An 18263-nucleotide genomic window follows, 5' to 3' on the forward strand; every position below is an offset into this window, starting at 1 on the left:
TTATATAAAATGTACAAAAAGATAATAAACAGTGAAATTAGTTTTTATAATAATCCAATTATTTAGGTGCTCACTAATAAGACCACTCAATTAACCAGATATCATCACCAATTTAACATCCACTCTTCTGTGCTTGCATGGGTCGGCAGAGTTTATTGATGCAGGTTTTGAGGAGATGTTCCTTCCTGTTATCAATCTTCACTTGTTTCCAAGCAAGGTAATATTTTCCCATAGAAAGACATGTCCTTGCAGAATGATACTGCTTCAAATCATGCAAGTCAAGACAAGGAGAGACAAACACACACATCATCATCATCGTTTAACGTCCACTTCCCATACTGGCATGGATTGGATGGTTTGACTGAGGACTGACAAGCCAGGAAGCTGCACCAGGCTCCAATCTGATCTGGCTAGGTTTCTACAGCTGGATGCCCTTCCTAATGCCAACCACTCTGAGAGTGTAGAGAGTGTAGTGTGCCACCAGCATGGGAGCCAGTCAGGTGGCACTGGCATTGGCCATGCTCAAATGGTGCTTTTTACTAACCACTGGCATGGGTGCAAGTCAGGCGGTACTGGCATCGGCCACGGCTACAATCTCACTTGGCTTGCTGGGTCTTCTCAATCACAGCATATCTCCAAAGGTCTTGGTCACTTGTCATTGCCTCTGTGAGGCCCAACGTTCGAAGGTCAGGCTTCACCACCTTGTCCCTTCTTTCAGTTTCTGTTAATCTAAATCAACTCCCAAGGCTTTTGTTAGTTTGATGCCATAACAGAAACGGCACACTTGGGTTTAGGTGCCATAGAGTGGGACTGAAACTTCAATCGTTTGATTGGGAAGCAAACTTCTGAAGCACATAACAAAATCTCTGCCCATGGCAGTAATTTTAGAAACTGTTACAAATGAAAAGAACTTCTCATAGCAAAAAAGAAAAAGGAAGCTAACAGTAAATTTAGATTTCATTAAATGTCTTTTATTCTTTATTTTCTTGGTCTTAACCCATTTTCATACCAACCTGCCTGAAAGCACCCAGGTTCTATGCTACAAACGAAAACCTCCATCAATTTCTAGATTAATTTTATGTCCCACACATCAACTGAAAGAATGACAAAAGATATTTTACTAAATTCTTCATTATTTTCAAAATGAATTGAAACAAAAACAGTGAACTTTTGGGAGAAATATGGTGACTCTAAGGATTAATATTCCTTCAAAATTCAGTTGACAAACATGGAATTATAATTACCAAACACACCAACAAAAATTTCTGTTAAACTAAAACAAATCAGTGGCACCAAATTTAGTTTATTTGAAAGAAGTTTGTTCTCTTTGATATTTCATTGAATTCTCAAAATAGATTCAACAAGTTATTCTTTGTCAAGAACACTGATAATTATCTTGATGAGAAAAGAGATTAGTCAAAGAGAAAGAAAAAAAATAACAAAATAGTTGGAGAAGGGATTTATTTTCAATAAATTATTGTTATAAAAATAAATTCTAAATATTCACTTCTATTAGGCAGAAAGTTGAAAAAAAGATAAAGAAAATGACGATTTAGAAATGAAATGTTTTTTTGTTTTTTTTTTTGTTTTAATTCCTAATGATTTAAACAGTTTTAACAGATATCAAATGTTACTATTTCCTAAGGCCAATAAAACAGTCAAGAGAAGAGTTCTCTCCCTTCCTACTTCTCTCTCCAACTTTATTTCTCCACTCAGAAATTTAACACTCAACAGACCAAGCAACGTTTCCTGCAGAGAGAAAGACAGTGAGAAAGAGCTCTTGGTGGCACAGTGATGAAGGGTTCTGCTAATAGAGAATTTTGTTTTAGCTGTTTTATATTTCTTCTTAATATTATTATTAAAACATATTACTATTAATAACTATTTTTGAATATATTTTCCTGAATTATAATCTTACCAATGCAGACAGCTTATCACTTTCCTCAAATTCTACTGAATATTTGATTGAAAGATCTCACCATTCCAGTTGCCATTATTAACTATATATTCCTTCTGCAACACTTTATTTTGAATTTCTTCGGGTTTAATCGTTTGTAAAACATTCTATAAATATTCTAAAATAAAGAATCATATTAAACATTTTCTCTTTCCACTTGGGATAATAATATTCAATAGTTAAGAGTAAAACATTTGGAATCCAAAGAATGTAGAGGGGAGTCCATAGAGGCACCAATGGAAAAAGTAAATCTAGGAGAGTTACTGAGGAGGGAGGGTTAATACCTTTGGTGGTTGTGAGGATTTCACAAAAAAAGAAAAAAAGTTGTTGTGTCTGGGGAGAGTCCTTCTCTTTTAGTGCCTATTTAATACACTCACTGGTAAAATTTCCACTCATTTACTTATTTGTTTTTCTAAAACTTTTGTTGCATCTTGCAACTTTTTCAAGAGCAGCTGTGTGGTAACCACATGGTTCCGGGTTCAGTCCCACTGCATGACACCTTGGGCAAGTGTCTTCTACTATAGCCTCGAGCCGACCAAAGCCTTGTGAGTGGATTTGGTAGACAGAAACTGAAAGAAGCCCATCGTATGTATATATGTGTGTGTGTATGTGTGTGTGTGTGTGTGTGTGTCTGTTTGTCCCCATCCCCCCCAGTATTGCTTGACAACCGATGCTGGTGTGTTTACATCCCTGTAACTTAGCGGTTCGCAAAAGAGACCGATTAGAATAAATACTAGGCTTACAGAGAATAAGTCCTGGGGTCGATTTGCTCAACTAAAGGCAGTGTTCCAGCATGGCCACAGTCAAATGACTGAAATGAGTAAAAGAATGAAAAAAAGAATAAGTAAATGAGTGGAAATTTTACCAGTGAGTGTGTTAAATTATAAGGCACCAAAAGACAATGACTCTCCCCAGACAACAGAATATGCTTCAACACACGAACTCACATAAAGAATCTTGCAAGCCAAATCCAAAAACGAAAACAAAAACAAAAAAAGTACCAGACTAAAACTACCCTGAATTTATTATTTGAAATTCTGGTCCCTTAACGCACGAGAAAATTAAACTGGACCCATTAACAAACTTGGAGAATTAGTTTTGCATTTTCATTGGAATTTTGTTCTCTCCAACACCAGATTGAGTGCTACATCATTTGCAGAAAATACCACCATTATTGCCCCAGACAACTTTAACATCAATTTCAGAATACATCTAAGGCTGGGGACTCCATGCTATATGTCCCCTCCATAATTCAGCCCCCACAACACAAATATAAACTGCAATACAATTTCTCTTCCTCAACAGGCTCTGCTCTATTTAACATTATCCCAAAAACAAATCAGAAAAGAAAAAGACCCCTATCTCCATTAAACAATATCTGGACAAATCACTTCAAGGAATACTTGTTAAGGGCCATGTCTATTAAATTAAGACATGGCGTGGGACCAATTTTGGGCCAAAACATATCAAAGTTTATCTAACTTTCCAAAACTAAACCAACAAATTCCAGTTTATAACAATTCCATAAATGTATTTAGATGTTACCCAATGAGCAAACAACAGTTCCAACACTGCCATTTATATAATTCCATTAGGAAATAAAATGGAAATTACAAAAAGACAAGTCTTGTGATAAATAAATAGTTCCATCTCAGTAGTAATGTCTAAATGGCACCATGAAACCATTTTGTGTCTGCTGAACAAAAGCATAAAAGTTCTTACACCCTCACATTATTATTAAGAGACTGAAAATAACCAATCTAAAATGACACACTGAATAGAATAATTAATTTAAAATTTTAGTAAGTTTATTAAATACTTCCTGCTATTTATAGTTAATTTATGTGGGAGGGGAGTCACTGATTCTGCTAAAAATAAACACCAAATCTCCCTCAAACCATCCTGCCAACTTGAAAAGAGAGAGATAGACACCCAATTAAATGATGTAATAATCCTAGATGTGCAATGCCTGTGAGAAAGACAGGCTGGTCATGGCTGGAACGGTTTTGATTGTAAGTCTATTCAATCAGATATTGACCTGGGGCTAAATAGCAGGAACTGTTATATTGGTTAATTGTGATCATAAATGGACACAGTGTGGCTGGGTAGTTAAGAAGCTGGCTTTTACAATCACAAGGTCCTGGGTTCAATTCTACTACATGGCATCTTGGTAAAGTGTGCTTTAACAGAGTCCTGGGTTAATCCAAGCCTTGTCAGTGAAATTGGGTGATGGAAACTGTGTAGAAGCTTGTTGGGTGGATTTCACAGGGTGCATTCCAGAAGTTTTGAGACTTTTCCAGAAAAGACATTAAACAATTTCAAAGAAATCCATAGTAGGATGCTCCTCTGACTTCCGTGCACTTGCTGTAATGCTCTGCGGCCACTTTGTGAAGTCCTCCAAAGTGGAGGTGACCAGGACCCTGGCCACTGCCTCCATCTTCTTCAGCTTGGGGAACAATCACAGAGGGTAAGGCCTGGACTGTAGGAAGAGTGAAGGGCAGTTTTGATGCCCACCTCAGTTGGCTACCAGGATAGAACTGTGTCCTCAGGTCTTTTGCAATGAAAACCTTTTCCTGAACTCCTTCAAAAGTCCTTTTTGTTGCCTGTCTGGTTAGAGTGAACCCAGTAGATGATGCCCTTGCTAGTGAAAGAGGGGGTCATTGTGAGCTTCATGGTGGACCTGCTTAGCCCAGCCCCTGGTGTCAACAACAAAACAGATGCTTGGCTTATAGAAAGTCAATCCCTAAGCAGTCGGCAGTATCTCATCAGTTTCAATAGCGTTCTTGCCCAGAGTCACAAACTCCTAAATTGTCTTCAATGCCCCAACTGTGTTTTACTAACAAAGTCAGCTACGAGAAGCAGTGTTGAGTAGGGTGTGTTGAAAATGCTGTTACAACTGTCTGCTTTAATCTGGAATAAATTTTAAAAATGTTGGGAGGTCAGCTTACTGGACGTAGACCGAATGACATACTAAAATTACAACTCTGTAGGACAGTTGGAAGTGCTTCTTAAAAAAAAGTCTCAAAGTTTCCGGACAGGACTGAGAACAAAAAAATAAATAAATCCACCTGTAGAGGGTCACTTTCATAGAGGACAAGTGTAAACAAACACACACAAGCATATATAAATTTAGATGGAATTATTTCTCCCCCTCCCCCCGGCCACATATACATACATGATGGGCTTCTATTAAATTCCATCTAAGAAACTCACTCACAAGGCTTTGTTGCCCAGGAGCTTTAATAGAAGACCCAAAGCACTGCACAGTAGGAGTGAATCTGAACCCATGTGGTAGGGAAGTGACCTTTTTAACCACATGGCCATGTGGTAGAAGTGAACCACATAGCTATGCCTGCTTGCATGAGTGCACACACACACACACACACACACACAGGAATGGGTTTCTGGTTAAGAAGTTTGCTTCCCAAAAGCACCTAGTAAACACTGAGGTGGTTGGCATATTAGGAAAGGCATCAAGCCATAGAAAGCATGTCAAAGTTGGAAATGGAGTTTGCTGTCAAACTATCCAACCCATGCCAGCATGGAAAACAAATGTTAAAAGGATCATAATTACTATTATCATTATCATAATTATTATTATCATTATCATAATTACTATTATCATTATCATAATTACTATTATCAAGGTGGCAAGCTGGCAGAATCGTTAACATGCTTAGCAGTATTTCGTCCGTCTTCACGTTCTGAGTTCAAATTCTACTGGGGCCAACTTTGCCTTTCATCTTTTTGGAGTTGCTTAAATAAGTACCAGTTACACACTGGGGTCAATGTAATTAGCTATCCTCCTTCCCCAAATTTCAGGCCATGTGCCTATAGTAGAAAGAATTTTTATTATTATCTGTGCCAGTGGCACATAAGAGCACCCACTACATTCTCGATCCAGCTGTAGAAACTCTGCCAAATCAGATTAGGGCCTGGTGCAGCCTCCTGGCTTCCCAGACCCCAGTCGAACCATTCAACCCATGCCAGCATGGAAAACGGATATTAAACGATGATGATGATGATGATTACTATTATTTAGAACAATGTAATTCAGCCGTGTGCAACTTAGTAGGTCTTCCTAGAGAAACTTAGCTCGTCAGGGTGAGGTGCTTGAGCCCAACTGGCCAGGTTTCTGTGAAGAACCCAGCAAACTAAGTTGCATGAGGCTGAACCAAACTGTTTCAAATAATATGTCGCTCCTACTACATGTGTTCAGTGCTTTTGCCTTTCATTTGGTCCAATCAGACACAAATCAAAAGAATCTATTTTTGAAGTAGATACATTGGCCTAATAAATTTTAAAGAAGAATCTAGAAAAAGACCTCAACTAAGTTATGCGAATCACTTGATGTTTCTGAAGAATCTACGACATTTAAGAAACACAATAAACTCTATTAGCAATGTTAACAATGTTGCATGGAAATGTTTTATCAAGATTCTGTTTTCAATTATGAAGTTGCTGGCTCCTGTCAAATTGTCCAACCCATACCAGCATGGAAAACAGATGTGGAAGGACGATGATGATGATGATGATGATGATGATGCTTTGTGCATATTGTTTGGTTTCAAGGGAAAGAGAATCATAAGTTTTAATATTTAAAAGTTACAGGATTAAATTTTATCTCCAAACTCTTAGCTTCCTTTCAGAGGAATTCAACTCTGCATTTGCTAAATACAGACACATTTATAATTGTACTGTTAACCTCGTTATGCTGGATTTTTCTTTATCTGTTTTATCTTTTTAAGTTGTCACTCATTTTGTAAACAATTAGATGAATCTTGTTTTGAGGTCTGGCCCCTTAAAAGCAAACTAGGAACACAAGCCAGGGTCTTTTTCAAGAGCTGAATCTCTTTTTCAGAAAGTTCTCAGAGGATGGGCTTGGAAAGGAAAAAACTTAGTTATATGATATAAATGTAGAAATGATTTTCATTCCACTTAAACAAGTTCTTATGAAGGCTTAAGTGGACACAGCAATTGCAATAGAAATAAAATTTACTTCATTGCTATAAGAGGACAGCTTTAAGTAGAAACGATAACCGGTTGAGTTACACTGGAAAACTACTAAGTGATTCTGTTATTTCACCAATCTAGAATTATATATCATCATCATTTAGCATCTGTTTTCTATGCTGGCATGGGTTAGACGGTTTGACTGGAACTGGTGAGCCAGAGAGCTGTACCAGGCTCCATTATCTCTATTTACACCCAGAACCATGCTAATAGCTTAGCAGTGAAATTTAGGATTTCTAGGTTTTCTGTGAATCAATTTTGATAAAACTTTTCCCAGCTTCTTTGCACACGATGGCACCACCACTGTTATGTTTTCATTATTCTGTGTAATGTCCTTTCTTTTTTTTATTTTAGATTCTTCAGTTTCTGGGTGAACCATGCTAATAACTTTTCAATAAAAATAGACCATCCAGGCCGGTTTTTTTTTCTTTTGTTTTTTCAGAAAATGAAGGGTAACGATACATATTAAGCATACATTGAATATATATTTAATAGAAAACCATAATAATATCATAACATTTATTGTCATAATGAATCATTTAGCCACATGAGCGCCAAGGAAGAAACAATCTGATTGTGAGACCTCCAAGACTATGACAGCTAGGGATTCAAGGAATATTGGCCGCAAGTTATGTGGGAAATCTGGACAAACAAGCAAAGCCGTTTCCTCTGCCTCCAGACTTCCTCATGTACTGAAAAGCATGGCTTCCATGCGAGAACCCCTGAAACTGCTTCTCCACAGGAGTTTGAGGCTTTAATGGGCCCATAAGTACATGACGTTAGACCATGAGTTGTGTTCTGTTCACTGACGAAACCAGGGCAACCAGTGATGAACCTGACAGTTGGGAAAATGGTTTGGTCTATTTTGGAGATGAACATCACCAACAGAGTGGAGGAGTCATGTTGTGGGCTGGTATCATTGGGGACAGACTTGTTGGCCCAGTCAGGGTGCCTGGAAAGGTTAAAGTGACTGCAGCAGCCTACTGCAATCTCCTGAAAGAGGTCTTAGATCCCTGGCTAGATGACATACCACTGTCGCTTCTAAGGAATCTTGTATTCATGCAGGACAACGCTCCCTCCCACTCTGCCAGGACCACCCAAACATTCCTAGGGTCTTACAGCATACAAGGTGAAAGGTTGATGGTGTGGCCGTTAGCATCTCCAGATCTCAACCCTATCGAAAATCTTTGGTCCATCATTAAACAAGATGTTTATGATGATGGATGCCAATTCATGTCGAAAGAGGTCTTAGAGGCGACCATCAAAGCTGCAGCAGAGGCAGACCAACCTGCGACTATTAAGAAATTGACAAGACTCCATGACTGATAGGGTTTTTGAAATTATCCATTGAAATGGTGCTCATGTGGCTAAATAATTCATTATGTCAATAAATGTTATAATATCATAGTTTTCAGTTAAATATATACTCAATGTCTGCTTAATATGTATCATTACCCTTCATTTTCTGGGGAAAAAATGTCTACATGGGTTATTTTCATTCAAAGGCTATTAATGTGGTTCACCCCAAAATTGAAGAATCTGAAATAAAGAAGAAAAGATGTTACTCAGAATAACAAAAGCATAATGATGGTGTGCAAACCAGATGGGGAAAGTTTTATCAAAATTGATTTAAAAAACCCCCGAGAAATCCTAAATTTCACTCCATCATCACACACACACACACACACACACAAAATCAATGTTTCTTTGTTTCCCATTTTCTGTGCAAAACCTGTGCAGCCATGGATAAATATTAACTTGTTTGTAAACATAAGAGGGTTCGTGAAAGCAAGGGCTCTGCCTGTGTACGTTAAAGCCATGATGATAATGTGTGCAGACAATTTGCTGACAGACAATTCCCACACGGCCTCAGGCTCAACAGGGAGGCCTACCTCAAGTGCCTGGAGGAGGTTGTGCTGCCTTGGGTCAAGAGGGTGATTGCTAGAACACCCTGTGTCTAGCAACAGGACTCTGCACCCTGCCACACAATTGTCCTGTCTGTAAGTTGTCTTCTGGCCAACTGCCTGTCAACAAATTGTCCGTCTACCGATGATGATTCTTATTGGAAAACTTATGAGTTTATTGATTGTCTTCAATATCTTTTAGTGTCATGTTGATGTTGATTTGATCTCAATTATGAATTTGAGCTACAATAGAGTAAGGTTTATGAATGAGAGGTCAGAGAAATTGAAAGAGAGAAAGAGAGAGATTTCATAAAGCTTGGTTTCGCCTCTAAAATGCATTGGATTAAAATTGTATTTCTGCTACAGAACTGTGCCTCAAATAATAAAAAGAAAACATTATGGGAAAGTGTTACTTTCCTTCCTAACTGGCATAAATATACAACTACAGTTAAAAGTTTAAAATATTTTAAAAAATGAAAGCTTTATAAACAGAGAGAAATATAATTTATACTTTAAGAAAATACTGCAAACCAAGAACAATAACAGATACAAGCTTATAATTTTAAAATTTAAAAACCAAAAAATAAATTTTTTAAATGCCTTTTTAACTTCCAGAGAGCAAATTTAAAAACTGAAAGTTAACAAAACTAATTCTACATTTAAATCCAGATATAAAAACAGGAAATTGTCTATTTGTTTCTGTTAAAATTTATAAAAGCATGTTTTCTTTGGCAGAATAAAATGGAATAAAATCAAAAATCTTAGTATATAAAAGCCTGATTTCCCCCCTTTTTTAACACTGTCAGGATTTTTGTTTCCTTTGTAAAGTTCTCCACTGATCAACAACTTACAGCCCAGTTAATAACAATACAATGGAATCACCAATTATGTTTCCTTTCCAGAAACGGTTCTTGCATCAAAAGTACCACCTACCCATCATTTGGTGGTGGTGGTTATTAATTTAACTATTTGGGAATTAGGGGGAAAAATGCCTCAAAGCAAAATGCAAAAAGAAAATAATCTTTAATAAAAATAAATAAAAATGTCCATGGGCGGTGGGGAATGTAGAATTTCATCTGCTTCATATAATTTACCGAAAATTTAAGATGTCAAGAGTGGAAACCTGTATGGGTTGATATGTGATGATTATAGTGAGAATAGGAAATGAAGGTGGGGAGGAAGATAAGGAAGAAGAGGAAGAAAATGATAACAGAGAGAGAGAGAGAGAGAGAGAGAGAGAGAGAGAGAGAAAGAGAGAGAGAAAGAGAGAGAGAAAGAGTTATGTACACATGCACACACACACATATTTAGATGCCTTATATGTTTCTAATTTTGTAATCCTTATTTGTGTTTTTTTTCTTTTTAGTTCCATATAGAATTACATATGGAAAAGTAGGGGACTGCAAAATATACATCTCTCTTCCTCTGTGTACGTGTGTATGTTTACATACACACATTTATATACATACATTCAGGTTTTGAGTTCTATATTTTCCTGCATGCATCACTAAACCTATATTTACACACACACACACACATATAATATATATATATATATCATCATCATCATCTTTTAACGTCCACTTTCCATGCTAGCATGGGTTGGACGATTTGACTGAGGACTGGTGGACCAGGAGGCGACACCAGGCTCCAATCTGATTTGGCTATATATATATATATATATACACACACACACAGTAAAATCTCGTGTTGAAGCAGGGTAAGTTGAACATTCAGTTGTGTTGAATTTTTTTCTGGCCCCGACCCCAAGACACTGTTTTACATGTGACAAGCTATGCTTAACTCGAAGTCAGTTAAGTTGAACATTCGCTTAACTCCAAGTAAATTAGTGTCCCATCAATATAATAATACTTTATCGTTACTCCTATTGTCTCAAAGTGTAAAGAAAACTTGAACTGAGTGCACATCAGATCTTTTTGCTATCATAATTCAATAATTCTGTTATATACAAACCAAACAGTAATAAGGATGTATTTTGGAGAATCACAAACAGAAGTTAGTAAACATATTTATTTTGCATTTACTGTTCATGTGTATTTGAAAACACAAAGGAGTTAAAACACATATTTATAAGATTACGAGATGATTACAATGCTCTGCGTTTATGGCAATGTGCCTGGTCATCTGTCACGAGAAACACAATGGCAAATTGCTTCAAAGAAGCTGGATTTTCCAACAATACCCTGAACCCTACCGATGACATAAATGGCAGAAGACCACTCGTAGAATTGTTTTGACGAGCAAGACAAGTAGGAGTCGACTTACCTGACTCCTTTGATGAATACGTCGATGACAACAACATCGCAGCAAAATCGATTACTGACGAAGCCATAATAGACAATTAGCGTATCGGGTGTGTAGAAGTAGATGAAGACTGTTTACCAAAATAAATAAAATTTATTTAGAATCGATGATACAGCTTTTACATGAGGTAAGAAATCAAATATCCACATGTCTTGGATCCTTTTGAATGGCAAGTAAGAGCTAATTAGTCACAAAACAAAATTGTGAAGGTAACAGAAACATGTGTAGTGTTGAGTGTGAGGTTTAGTCAGACAATATATTCAGTTCATGGCTTGGAATTACTGTAACAGATTCATGGCAGGTGTCAGCAAAGTTGGTAACACGACAGTTTAATTTCCTTGTAGGCTGTGGCAATAGAGTTACTTGCTGAATAAGTTGCCATGAGAATGATGGTGGTCTGTAATCTATTGAACAGGCACCATTATAGCAACAGTGATAAGAAGTCGGCTAGGCAGGCATTGTTAGAATGGCAGTAACCGCACGTGGTCTGTAGCTTTAAGCAGAAGAGAGATTCGTGCTCCTTGCCATCCTGGATCTTGAGAGAGAGGAAGAGCGCCGAAAACGCTGGAATATATAGGTGTCGGCTGCCATGCCACCATATGGCGTTTTCCAGCGAAGGGACGTATATCAGCTATCCTTGCTATGCTACATCATCCCCCTTCGAGACCACTGTTGGTAACTTTTTAAAATTTGTAGCACAAAAGGCGGAGGAAAGGGGGAAAAAATGTAAAAACCTACTTTCTGTCATCATTAGGAAGAAAAATCTGTCCCAACTGTTGAGCACAGAGAGTGATCTCTGGCAGCCAAAGGTTCCAAGCCAAAGGAAAGCAGGAATGCATGGATGTATCAGAAAAAGTTGCAATAAAAAATGCAGGAGCCAGAAATGGAAAGTGTAAGCACCGTTTGCAGGGTCTGATGCAAAAAAACCTTGAGCTAAAAGCTGTGCATCACAGACCAAGTGTGCAAAAAGGTGGGTGGCATAGGAGATCAGAGCATTGGAAAACATGCAAATACGAGCACACAGGAAAATAGAAAATGTACAAAAAAGCAACAAGAAAACATGCAAGCAAAATACAATATAAATTCAGTCCATGTAGAAGCTGAAAATAAGGTATGCAAGGGAATGTACAGAATCTGTATGGATGTAGGTAATGCAAGGCTGAGGCAGTGAACAAGACTGCAGAATATGCCAGGGGGTTTGACAACACAAAACATACATGAAAAGGCAAAAATTAGAGCAAAGTTTTGAGACAGAGAACATGTGACATGCAAACGTGACAACAACTGTCCTGGAAATCACAGGATAGAAAAGTGAAAGTGTTTGGGACACAATGTTGGTTACTGAGAGATGAGCAGCACCAAGAATTTGCCTGCAAGGGCAGTGGGTCGCTTGCAGTGGGGGAAAGGTGTTGTTAGTGTGCAAGAGTGGTAGGTCGGTTGCAGAGGCAGAAGGTGCTAGCCTGCAGGGGCAATGAGAAAGCAACTGGAAACACGGGATGTGGTGCATGTGCGTATGAACGTTGAAACAAGTTAACATAATATACACAATATTCCGAAATATGTACATACATAGGTAAAGTCCTGAAAAAGAAGGTGATGTGCAAAGAAAAGTGAAAAACCAGACAACCAGACAACAGAAATGCAATACAATGCGCAGGCAGGGAACACTTGCAGTCTCTAAAGCAGAGTCCAATTAAGTCCAAAATGGCCGATATGTCTAAAGGTGTCCTTCATGCAGCTGAGGAGGAGAAATAACAGCAGCAATTGCTCTGTCCGATGCAGTGTTGTAAGCAAAAGACTTCAGCATCGTAGGCACAATGAAGCAAGGAGAAATACTGGGAGTAGTTTGTTCTTCAGCGCAAAAAACAGTCCAACTGGTACAAAACGAGAAATGCTGAGCAGAAGAACTCCAGTCAAAGCAAAGCGAATGGCGCCGGTGCACATGTGCGAAAGACCATAAGGTCATGTCTGCGAGGAGAAAGTCATCCACCATCTTGAAAATAGAAATATTTAACCACAATGCAATGATGCTACCATGAACATACATATCCTGTACACTTGACAAACATGAGGCAGGAGAATGACGGTGGTCTGTAATCTATTGAACAGGCACCATTATAGCAACAGTGATAAGAAGTCGGCTAGGCAGGCATTGTTAGAATGGCAGTAACCGCACGTGGTCTGTGGTTTTAGGCAGAAGAGAGATTCGTGCTCCCTGGCATCCTGGATGGCGAGAGAGGGGAAGAGTGCCCAAAACGCTGGAATATGTAGGTGTCAGCTGCCATGCCACCATATGGCGTTTTCCAGCAAAGGGATGTAATTCAGCAACCTTCGCTATACTACACACACCATCATTCAAAAAAATACAACCCAACAGCTACAGAGACTGACAAAGAATCTAACTCAGAAGATTTCCTTCAACCAACATCTCTGCACAAGCTTCATGCTCTTCTCTGAGTCAGTTTATTTAAATCCATGACAATTCTGATGACATGTTTGCTGTTGTTACTCAGTTGGAAAATTTCATAGAAAAAGCTGCAAGCAAAGTGTCATAGAAGATTATTTTGTATTCTAAAAGAGAATCTTTTTTTTACAATTCTTAAGCTATTTTGAAAATATTTTTGGATAACAAAGGCTAACTTTTGAACAAGTTCCTGACAAATGTTTCTAATTTCTTTTATCAACCTCACATTGACAAAATAACTTCATGTTTTTGAACTTCGGTTGTCTCAGAGTTTTTAGCCTGTCTCCTCAACTTCGACATGCAGCAGAAGTGATTGTGTGGGATGTTTCCGTTGTGAGTCATTTGGGCTTAAATACCTGCATATTGGCTCCACAGGCCTTTTCGTTCCAGCAGGTCACATGACCTTGTGATTAGTCGAACTTGTTCATATTGGTCAGTTTCCAGTCATCCAATTATGTTGGCACAACAGTTCATTTTTCCTTATGCGGGAAATTAATCACTAGCCCTGGGAGCCTCCTGATCTCTATAAGAATGGTAGTTCTCGACTGCACTAGGTCTTTGGCACACACCACTGACCACACACAACTTGTCTCTGGTAACAATGTATCTGACACCAGCCAGTCTCTGCTTTCATCTCCACCAGACGCCTGCCTACATTGTTGCCATATGAACACCACAAAATCAACAGACCAATGGCTGCCTCTACACCCCCGCCCAAACAGTATGTCAACTCTGTCTACAAGATCAACAGTCCAGCCTAACCATGAAGTCTCTCACACATTTTGGTTGTAACCTGTTATATTAATTTATTTCATGTTGGGCAATCAGTGTAATTTATAGCGAAGAATAAATTGTTGCTTATCAGTTCATTTTCATCACAGATTGTATATCATTTTCACATTTCCATATTTACCGTCTTCATTATAGACACAAGATTTTACTATATATATATATATATATATATATATATATATATATATATTATATGCATACAGACACACAGAGTTTCCCTTTAATGGCTCCGTCCCAAATAGGAAAGCTAATTGCAAACATAAGTATTCGAAATACTATGAAAACAAATAGAAATAATATTTTTGGTAGGAAGAAGGGACAAATTCCACACCAGCAGACGAAATATTTGATCAGAAAACCTTTGTCAAAATAAATACATTTCGTGAAATAAATTTCAAAATGTTGTTGAATATTGTGTGAAATGTTTATTTACTAATGGGATGAGTAACAAGAAAAGACTCCAGCTGGACCAGAAACAATGGTGTGAGAGAAATTAGTTTAATTAGAAACCATATTTCCCGTTTTACTGATTTCATTCATTGGACTGCAACCCTGTTGGCGCTCTGCTTTGAATGGGTTTACACAAACGAATCGACCCCAGGACTTCATTTTTAATCTGGTACACGTCCTGTTGCTTTCTTTTGCCAAACCACTTAGAAGGATGTAAACAAACCAATACAAACACAAAAATCCTCATCTTACACACAGACACACACATGGGATAGGTGCAGGTGTGGCTGTTTGGTAAGAAGTTTGCTTCTCAATCACATGGCTTCAGGTTCAGTCTCAGTGTATGGCACATTGGGCACGTGCTTTTTACTCCGCCTCAAGCCAAGCAAAGCCTTGAAAGTGGATTTGGTGAAGAGAAACTGAAAGAAGCTTGTTGTACATGGATAGACCTGTGTGAGGGTTTGTCTCATGTGACGTCACATGACTATTGCAAATGAATGTCATAAACTTCCTATATTCTCGTGAAGGGGGAATATAAAGCCCTGCTTGGGAACAGGTGAGGGCAGCTAATTGTAGAAAATCTGCCTCAATAAACTCCATCCGACCTGTGCAAACATGGGGGAATAAAAAAAAAAAAAACAGATTTTAATAATGATGATATACAACAGGCTTCCACACAGTTTCTGCCTATCAAATTCACTCACAAAGCTTTGATTGGTCTTGGGGTTGTAGTAAAAGACACTTGCTCATGGTGCTGCATAGTGGGACTGAACTGAAAACCATGTGGTTGGGAAGTAAACTTCTTAACCACATAGCCAAGACTGCACCTAGTCTTTTCTTTGTTTCAGTCATTTGACTGTGGCCATGCTGGAACACTACATTTAGTCGAACAAATCAACCCTAGGACTTATTCTTTGTAAGCCTAGTACTTATTCTATCGGTCTCTTTTGCTGAACCACTAAGTTATGGGGATGTAAACACACCAACATTGGTTGTCAAGCAATGTTAGGGTGACAAACACAAACACACACACGCACACATATATGACGGGCTTCTTTCAGTTTCTGTCTACCAAATCCACTCACAAAGCTTTGGTCAGCCCAAGGCTATAATAGAAGACACTTGTCCAAGGTGCCAGCAGTGGGACTGAACCTGGAACTCTGTGGTTGATAAGCAAGCTACTTACCACACAGCCATGCCATCCCCATTTTAATTTTTAGGAATTAGAAAATCAAATGGGTATATCAAATACCATACAAGATTAATTATTAATCTATTAAAATTATCTCTGCCTCTAGAGGATGTATCATAATTACTAATTAAGATCAAAGGGAGATAATCACAAGATTCAAGGATTCTCCTAAGGACAGGTTTTGTTGTCTGCAGATATGAGGACAGTCAAAGCCATGGACACAAGTTTCTGCTTCAATGCCCATCATCAATATGACGATTGTCTTAATCTATCTCCTGCGGTCAAGGGACTTAAACATATACAAAAAGGAGTAGGACACATTTATGGCCGAGGTTACTTGCATAAATTAAAACGAAAGTAACCTGTTCACAGAGCTGTTTTAACTTTAAACATTTAACCCCAAAATCACACGAGAAAAAAATAAATAGCAGTCAGTGCTTTTATTCATGGATGTAGCAAATCAATGAAAATCTAAAAAATGCTTTAAGAGTCGTCGTTATTATTATCATTATTGTTATTATTATTATTATTATCTTATTATTCAGAGAGGAGAAGATTGTATGAACAAAATAATGAACCTAAAATAGAGAGAGCTTGTTAGAAAATCTAGGGTGCACAACAAGAGATGTGTGTTAAATTGAGTTATTTTCTAAAGCAACCAACCCACCAATAAACCTGAAAATGAACAGATGTTATCATTTAGCTCCTACTTAGAAAATGAGAGAGAGGGAGAGAGAAACTGGAGTCATTTATAGAAACTAGGGTGTGTGTGTGTGTGTGTGTGTGTGTGTGTGTGTGTGTGTGTGTGTGTGTGTGTGTGTGTGTGTGTGTGTGTGTGTGCATGATGGGGAGTTCTAAGTAGTACTGGTGGTGGTGTACATTTATCTCTGCATGCTAGCATCATCATCATTATTATTATTATTATTAATTACTATCATTAACAGTATTATTGTGCATTTACCTTCATGAAAAGTTACATAAATTATTATTATTATTATTATTATTATTATTATGGGAATGAGCTGGCAGGATCATTAGCATGTTGGACAGAATGCTCAGTAACATTTTTGCTTTAGCTCTATGTTCTGAGTTCAAATTCTGCTGAGGGTGACTTTGTCTTTCATCCTTTCAGCATCAATAAAGTAAAGTACCAGTTGAGTCCTGGGGGTCAATCTAATTAGCTTAACTCCACCTCCAAAATTGCTGGCCTTGTGGCAAAATTTGAAATCATTATTATAATTATTATTAAGGCGTCAAGCTGCCAGAATCGTTAGCACGCTGGACAAAATGCTTAGCAGTATTTTGCCTGTTGCTACATTCAGAGTTCAAATTCCGCCATGGCCGACTTTGCCTTTCATCTTTTCGGGGTCAATAAATGAAGTACCAGCTGAACACTGGGGTCAATGTAATTGACTTGTCTCCACCTCCCCCAAGCTGCCCTTGTGGCAAAAATTTGAAATAATAATAATAATAATAATTATTATTAATATTATTATTATTATTAAGGCAGTGAGCAGGCAGAATCATTAGCTCACTGGATGAAATCCTTAGCGACATTTCGTCCATCTTTACTTCTGAGTCCAAATTCCACCAACGTTGACTTTGCCTTTCATCCTTTTTTTGGGGTGGGGGGTCAATGAAATAAGTACCAGTCAAGTACTGGTGGTCAATGCAATTGACTAGTCCCCTCCCCCAAATTTCAGGCCTTGTGCCTGTAGTAGAAAGGATTATCATCATCATCAACGAGCTGGCAGAATTGTTAGTGTATCATATGAAATGCTAGTGGCATTTTTCCAGTTTATTCTGAGTTCAAATCCTGCTGAGGTTAACTTTGCCTTCCATCCTTGAAAGGTTGATAAAAATACCAGTCAAACACTAGGGGTTAATGGAAGCAATTTGCCCCTCTCTTCAAAACTGCTGGCCTTGTGCCAAAATTAGAAAAACTTATTTTTGAAACTTTGCCTGTTGTTGCAGAAAATGCTTCAACAGGTGAATAGTTCACTTCTAACCCAACCCCTGAACAACAATCACCATCTTTGCTCTTATTGGGTTGTCTGACCACTGGTCTATCAGGACTATCCACCCTACAACCAGCTACTATCAGCACTTTCAGTCAGCTGACTGATCAGTGCTCCACCAGTTCTAAGTTAATAAGGTATGTGTGCT

General features: G+C 38.1%; 1 protein-coding gene across 2 annotated transcripts in view; it reads right to left on the reverse strand.

The window, feature by feature from the left end:
- Positions 1-18263, reverse strand: part of LOC106867319 (glucose-induced degradation protein 8 homolog) — a 72063-nt gene that overhangs the window by 17850 nt on the left and 35950 nt on the right. The window contains exon 2 of one of the 2 annotated variants that reach the window (XM_089348435.1): positions 11161-11269. The exons of the other annotated variant lie outside the window; for it this stretch is intronic. Within the exon in view, the coding sequence (XP_089204561.1) occupies positions 11161-11227 (67 nt within the window). The 5' untranslated portion in view covers positions 11228-11269. The remainder of the gene's footprint in view (positions 1-11160; positions 11270-18263) is intronic. 2 annotated transcript variants of the gene reach the window in all.

Source organism: Octopus bimaculoides, chromosome 3 (assembly GCF_046866305.1).
Source record: "Octopus bimaculoides isolate indiv1 chromosome 3, ASM4686630v1, whole genome shotgun sequence".
NCBI classification, from domain to species: domain Eukaryota; kingdom Metazoa; phylum Mollusca; class Cephalopoda; order Octopoda; family Octopodidae; genus Octopus; species Octopus bimaculoides.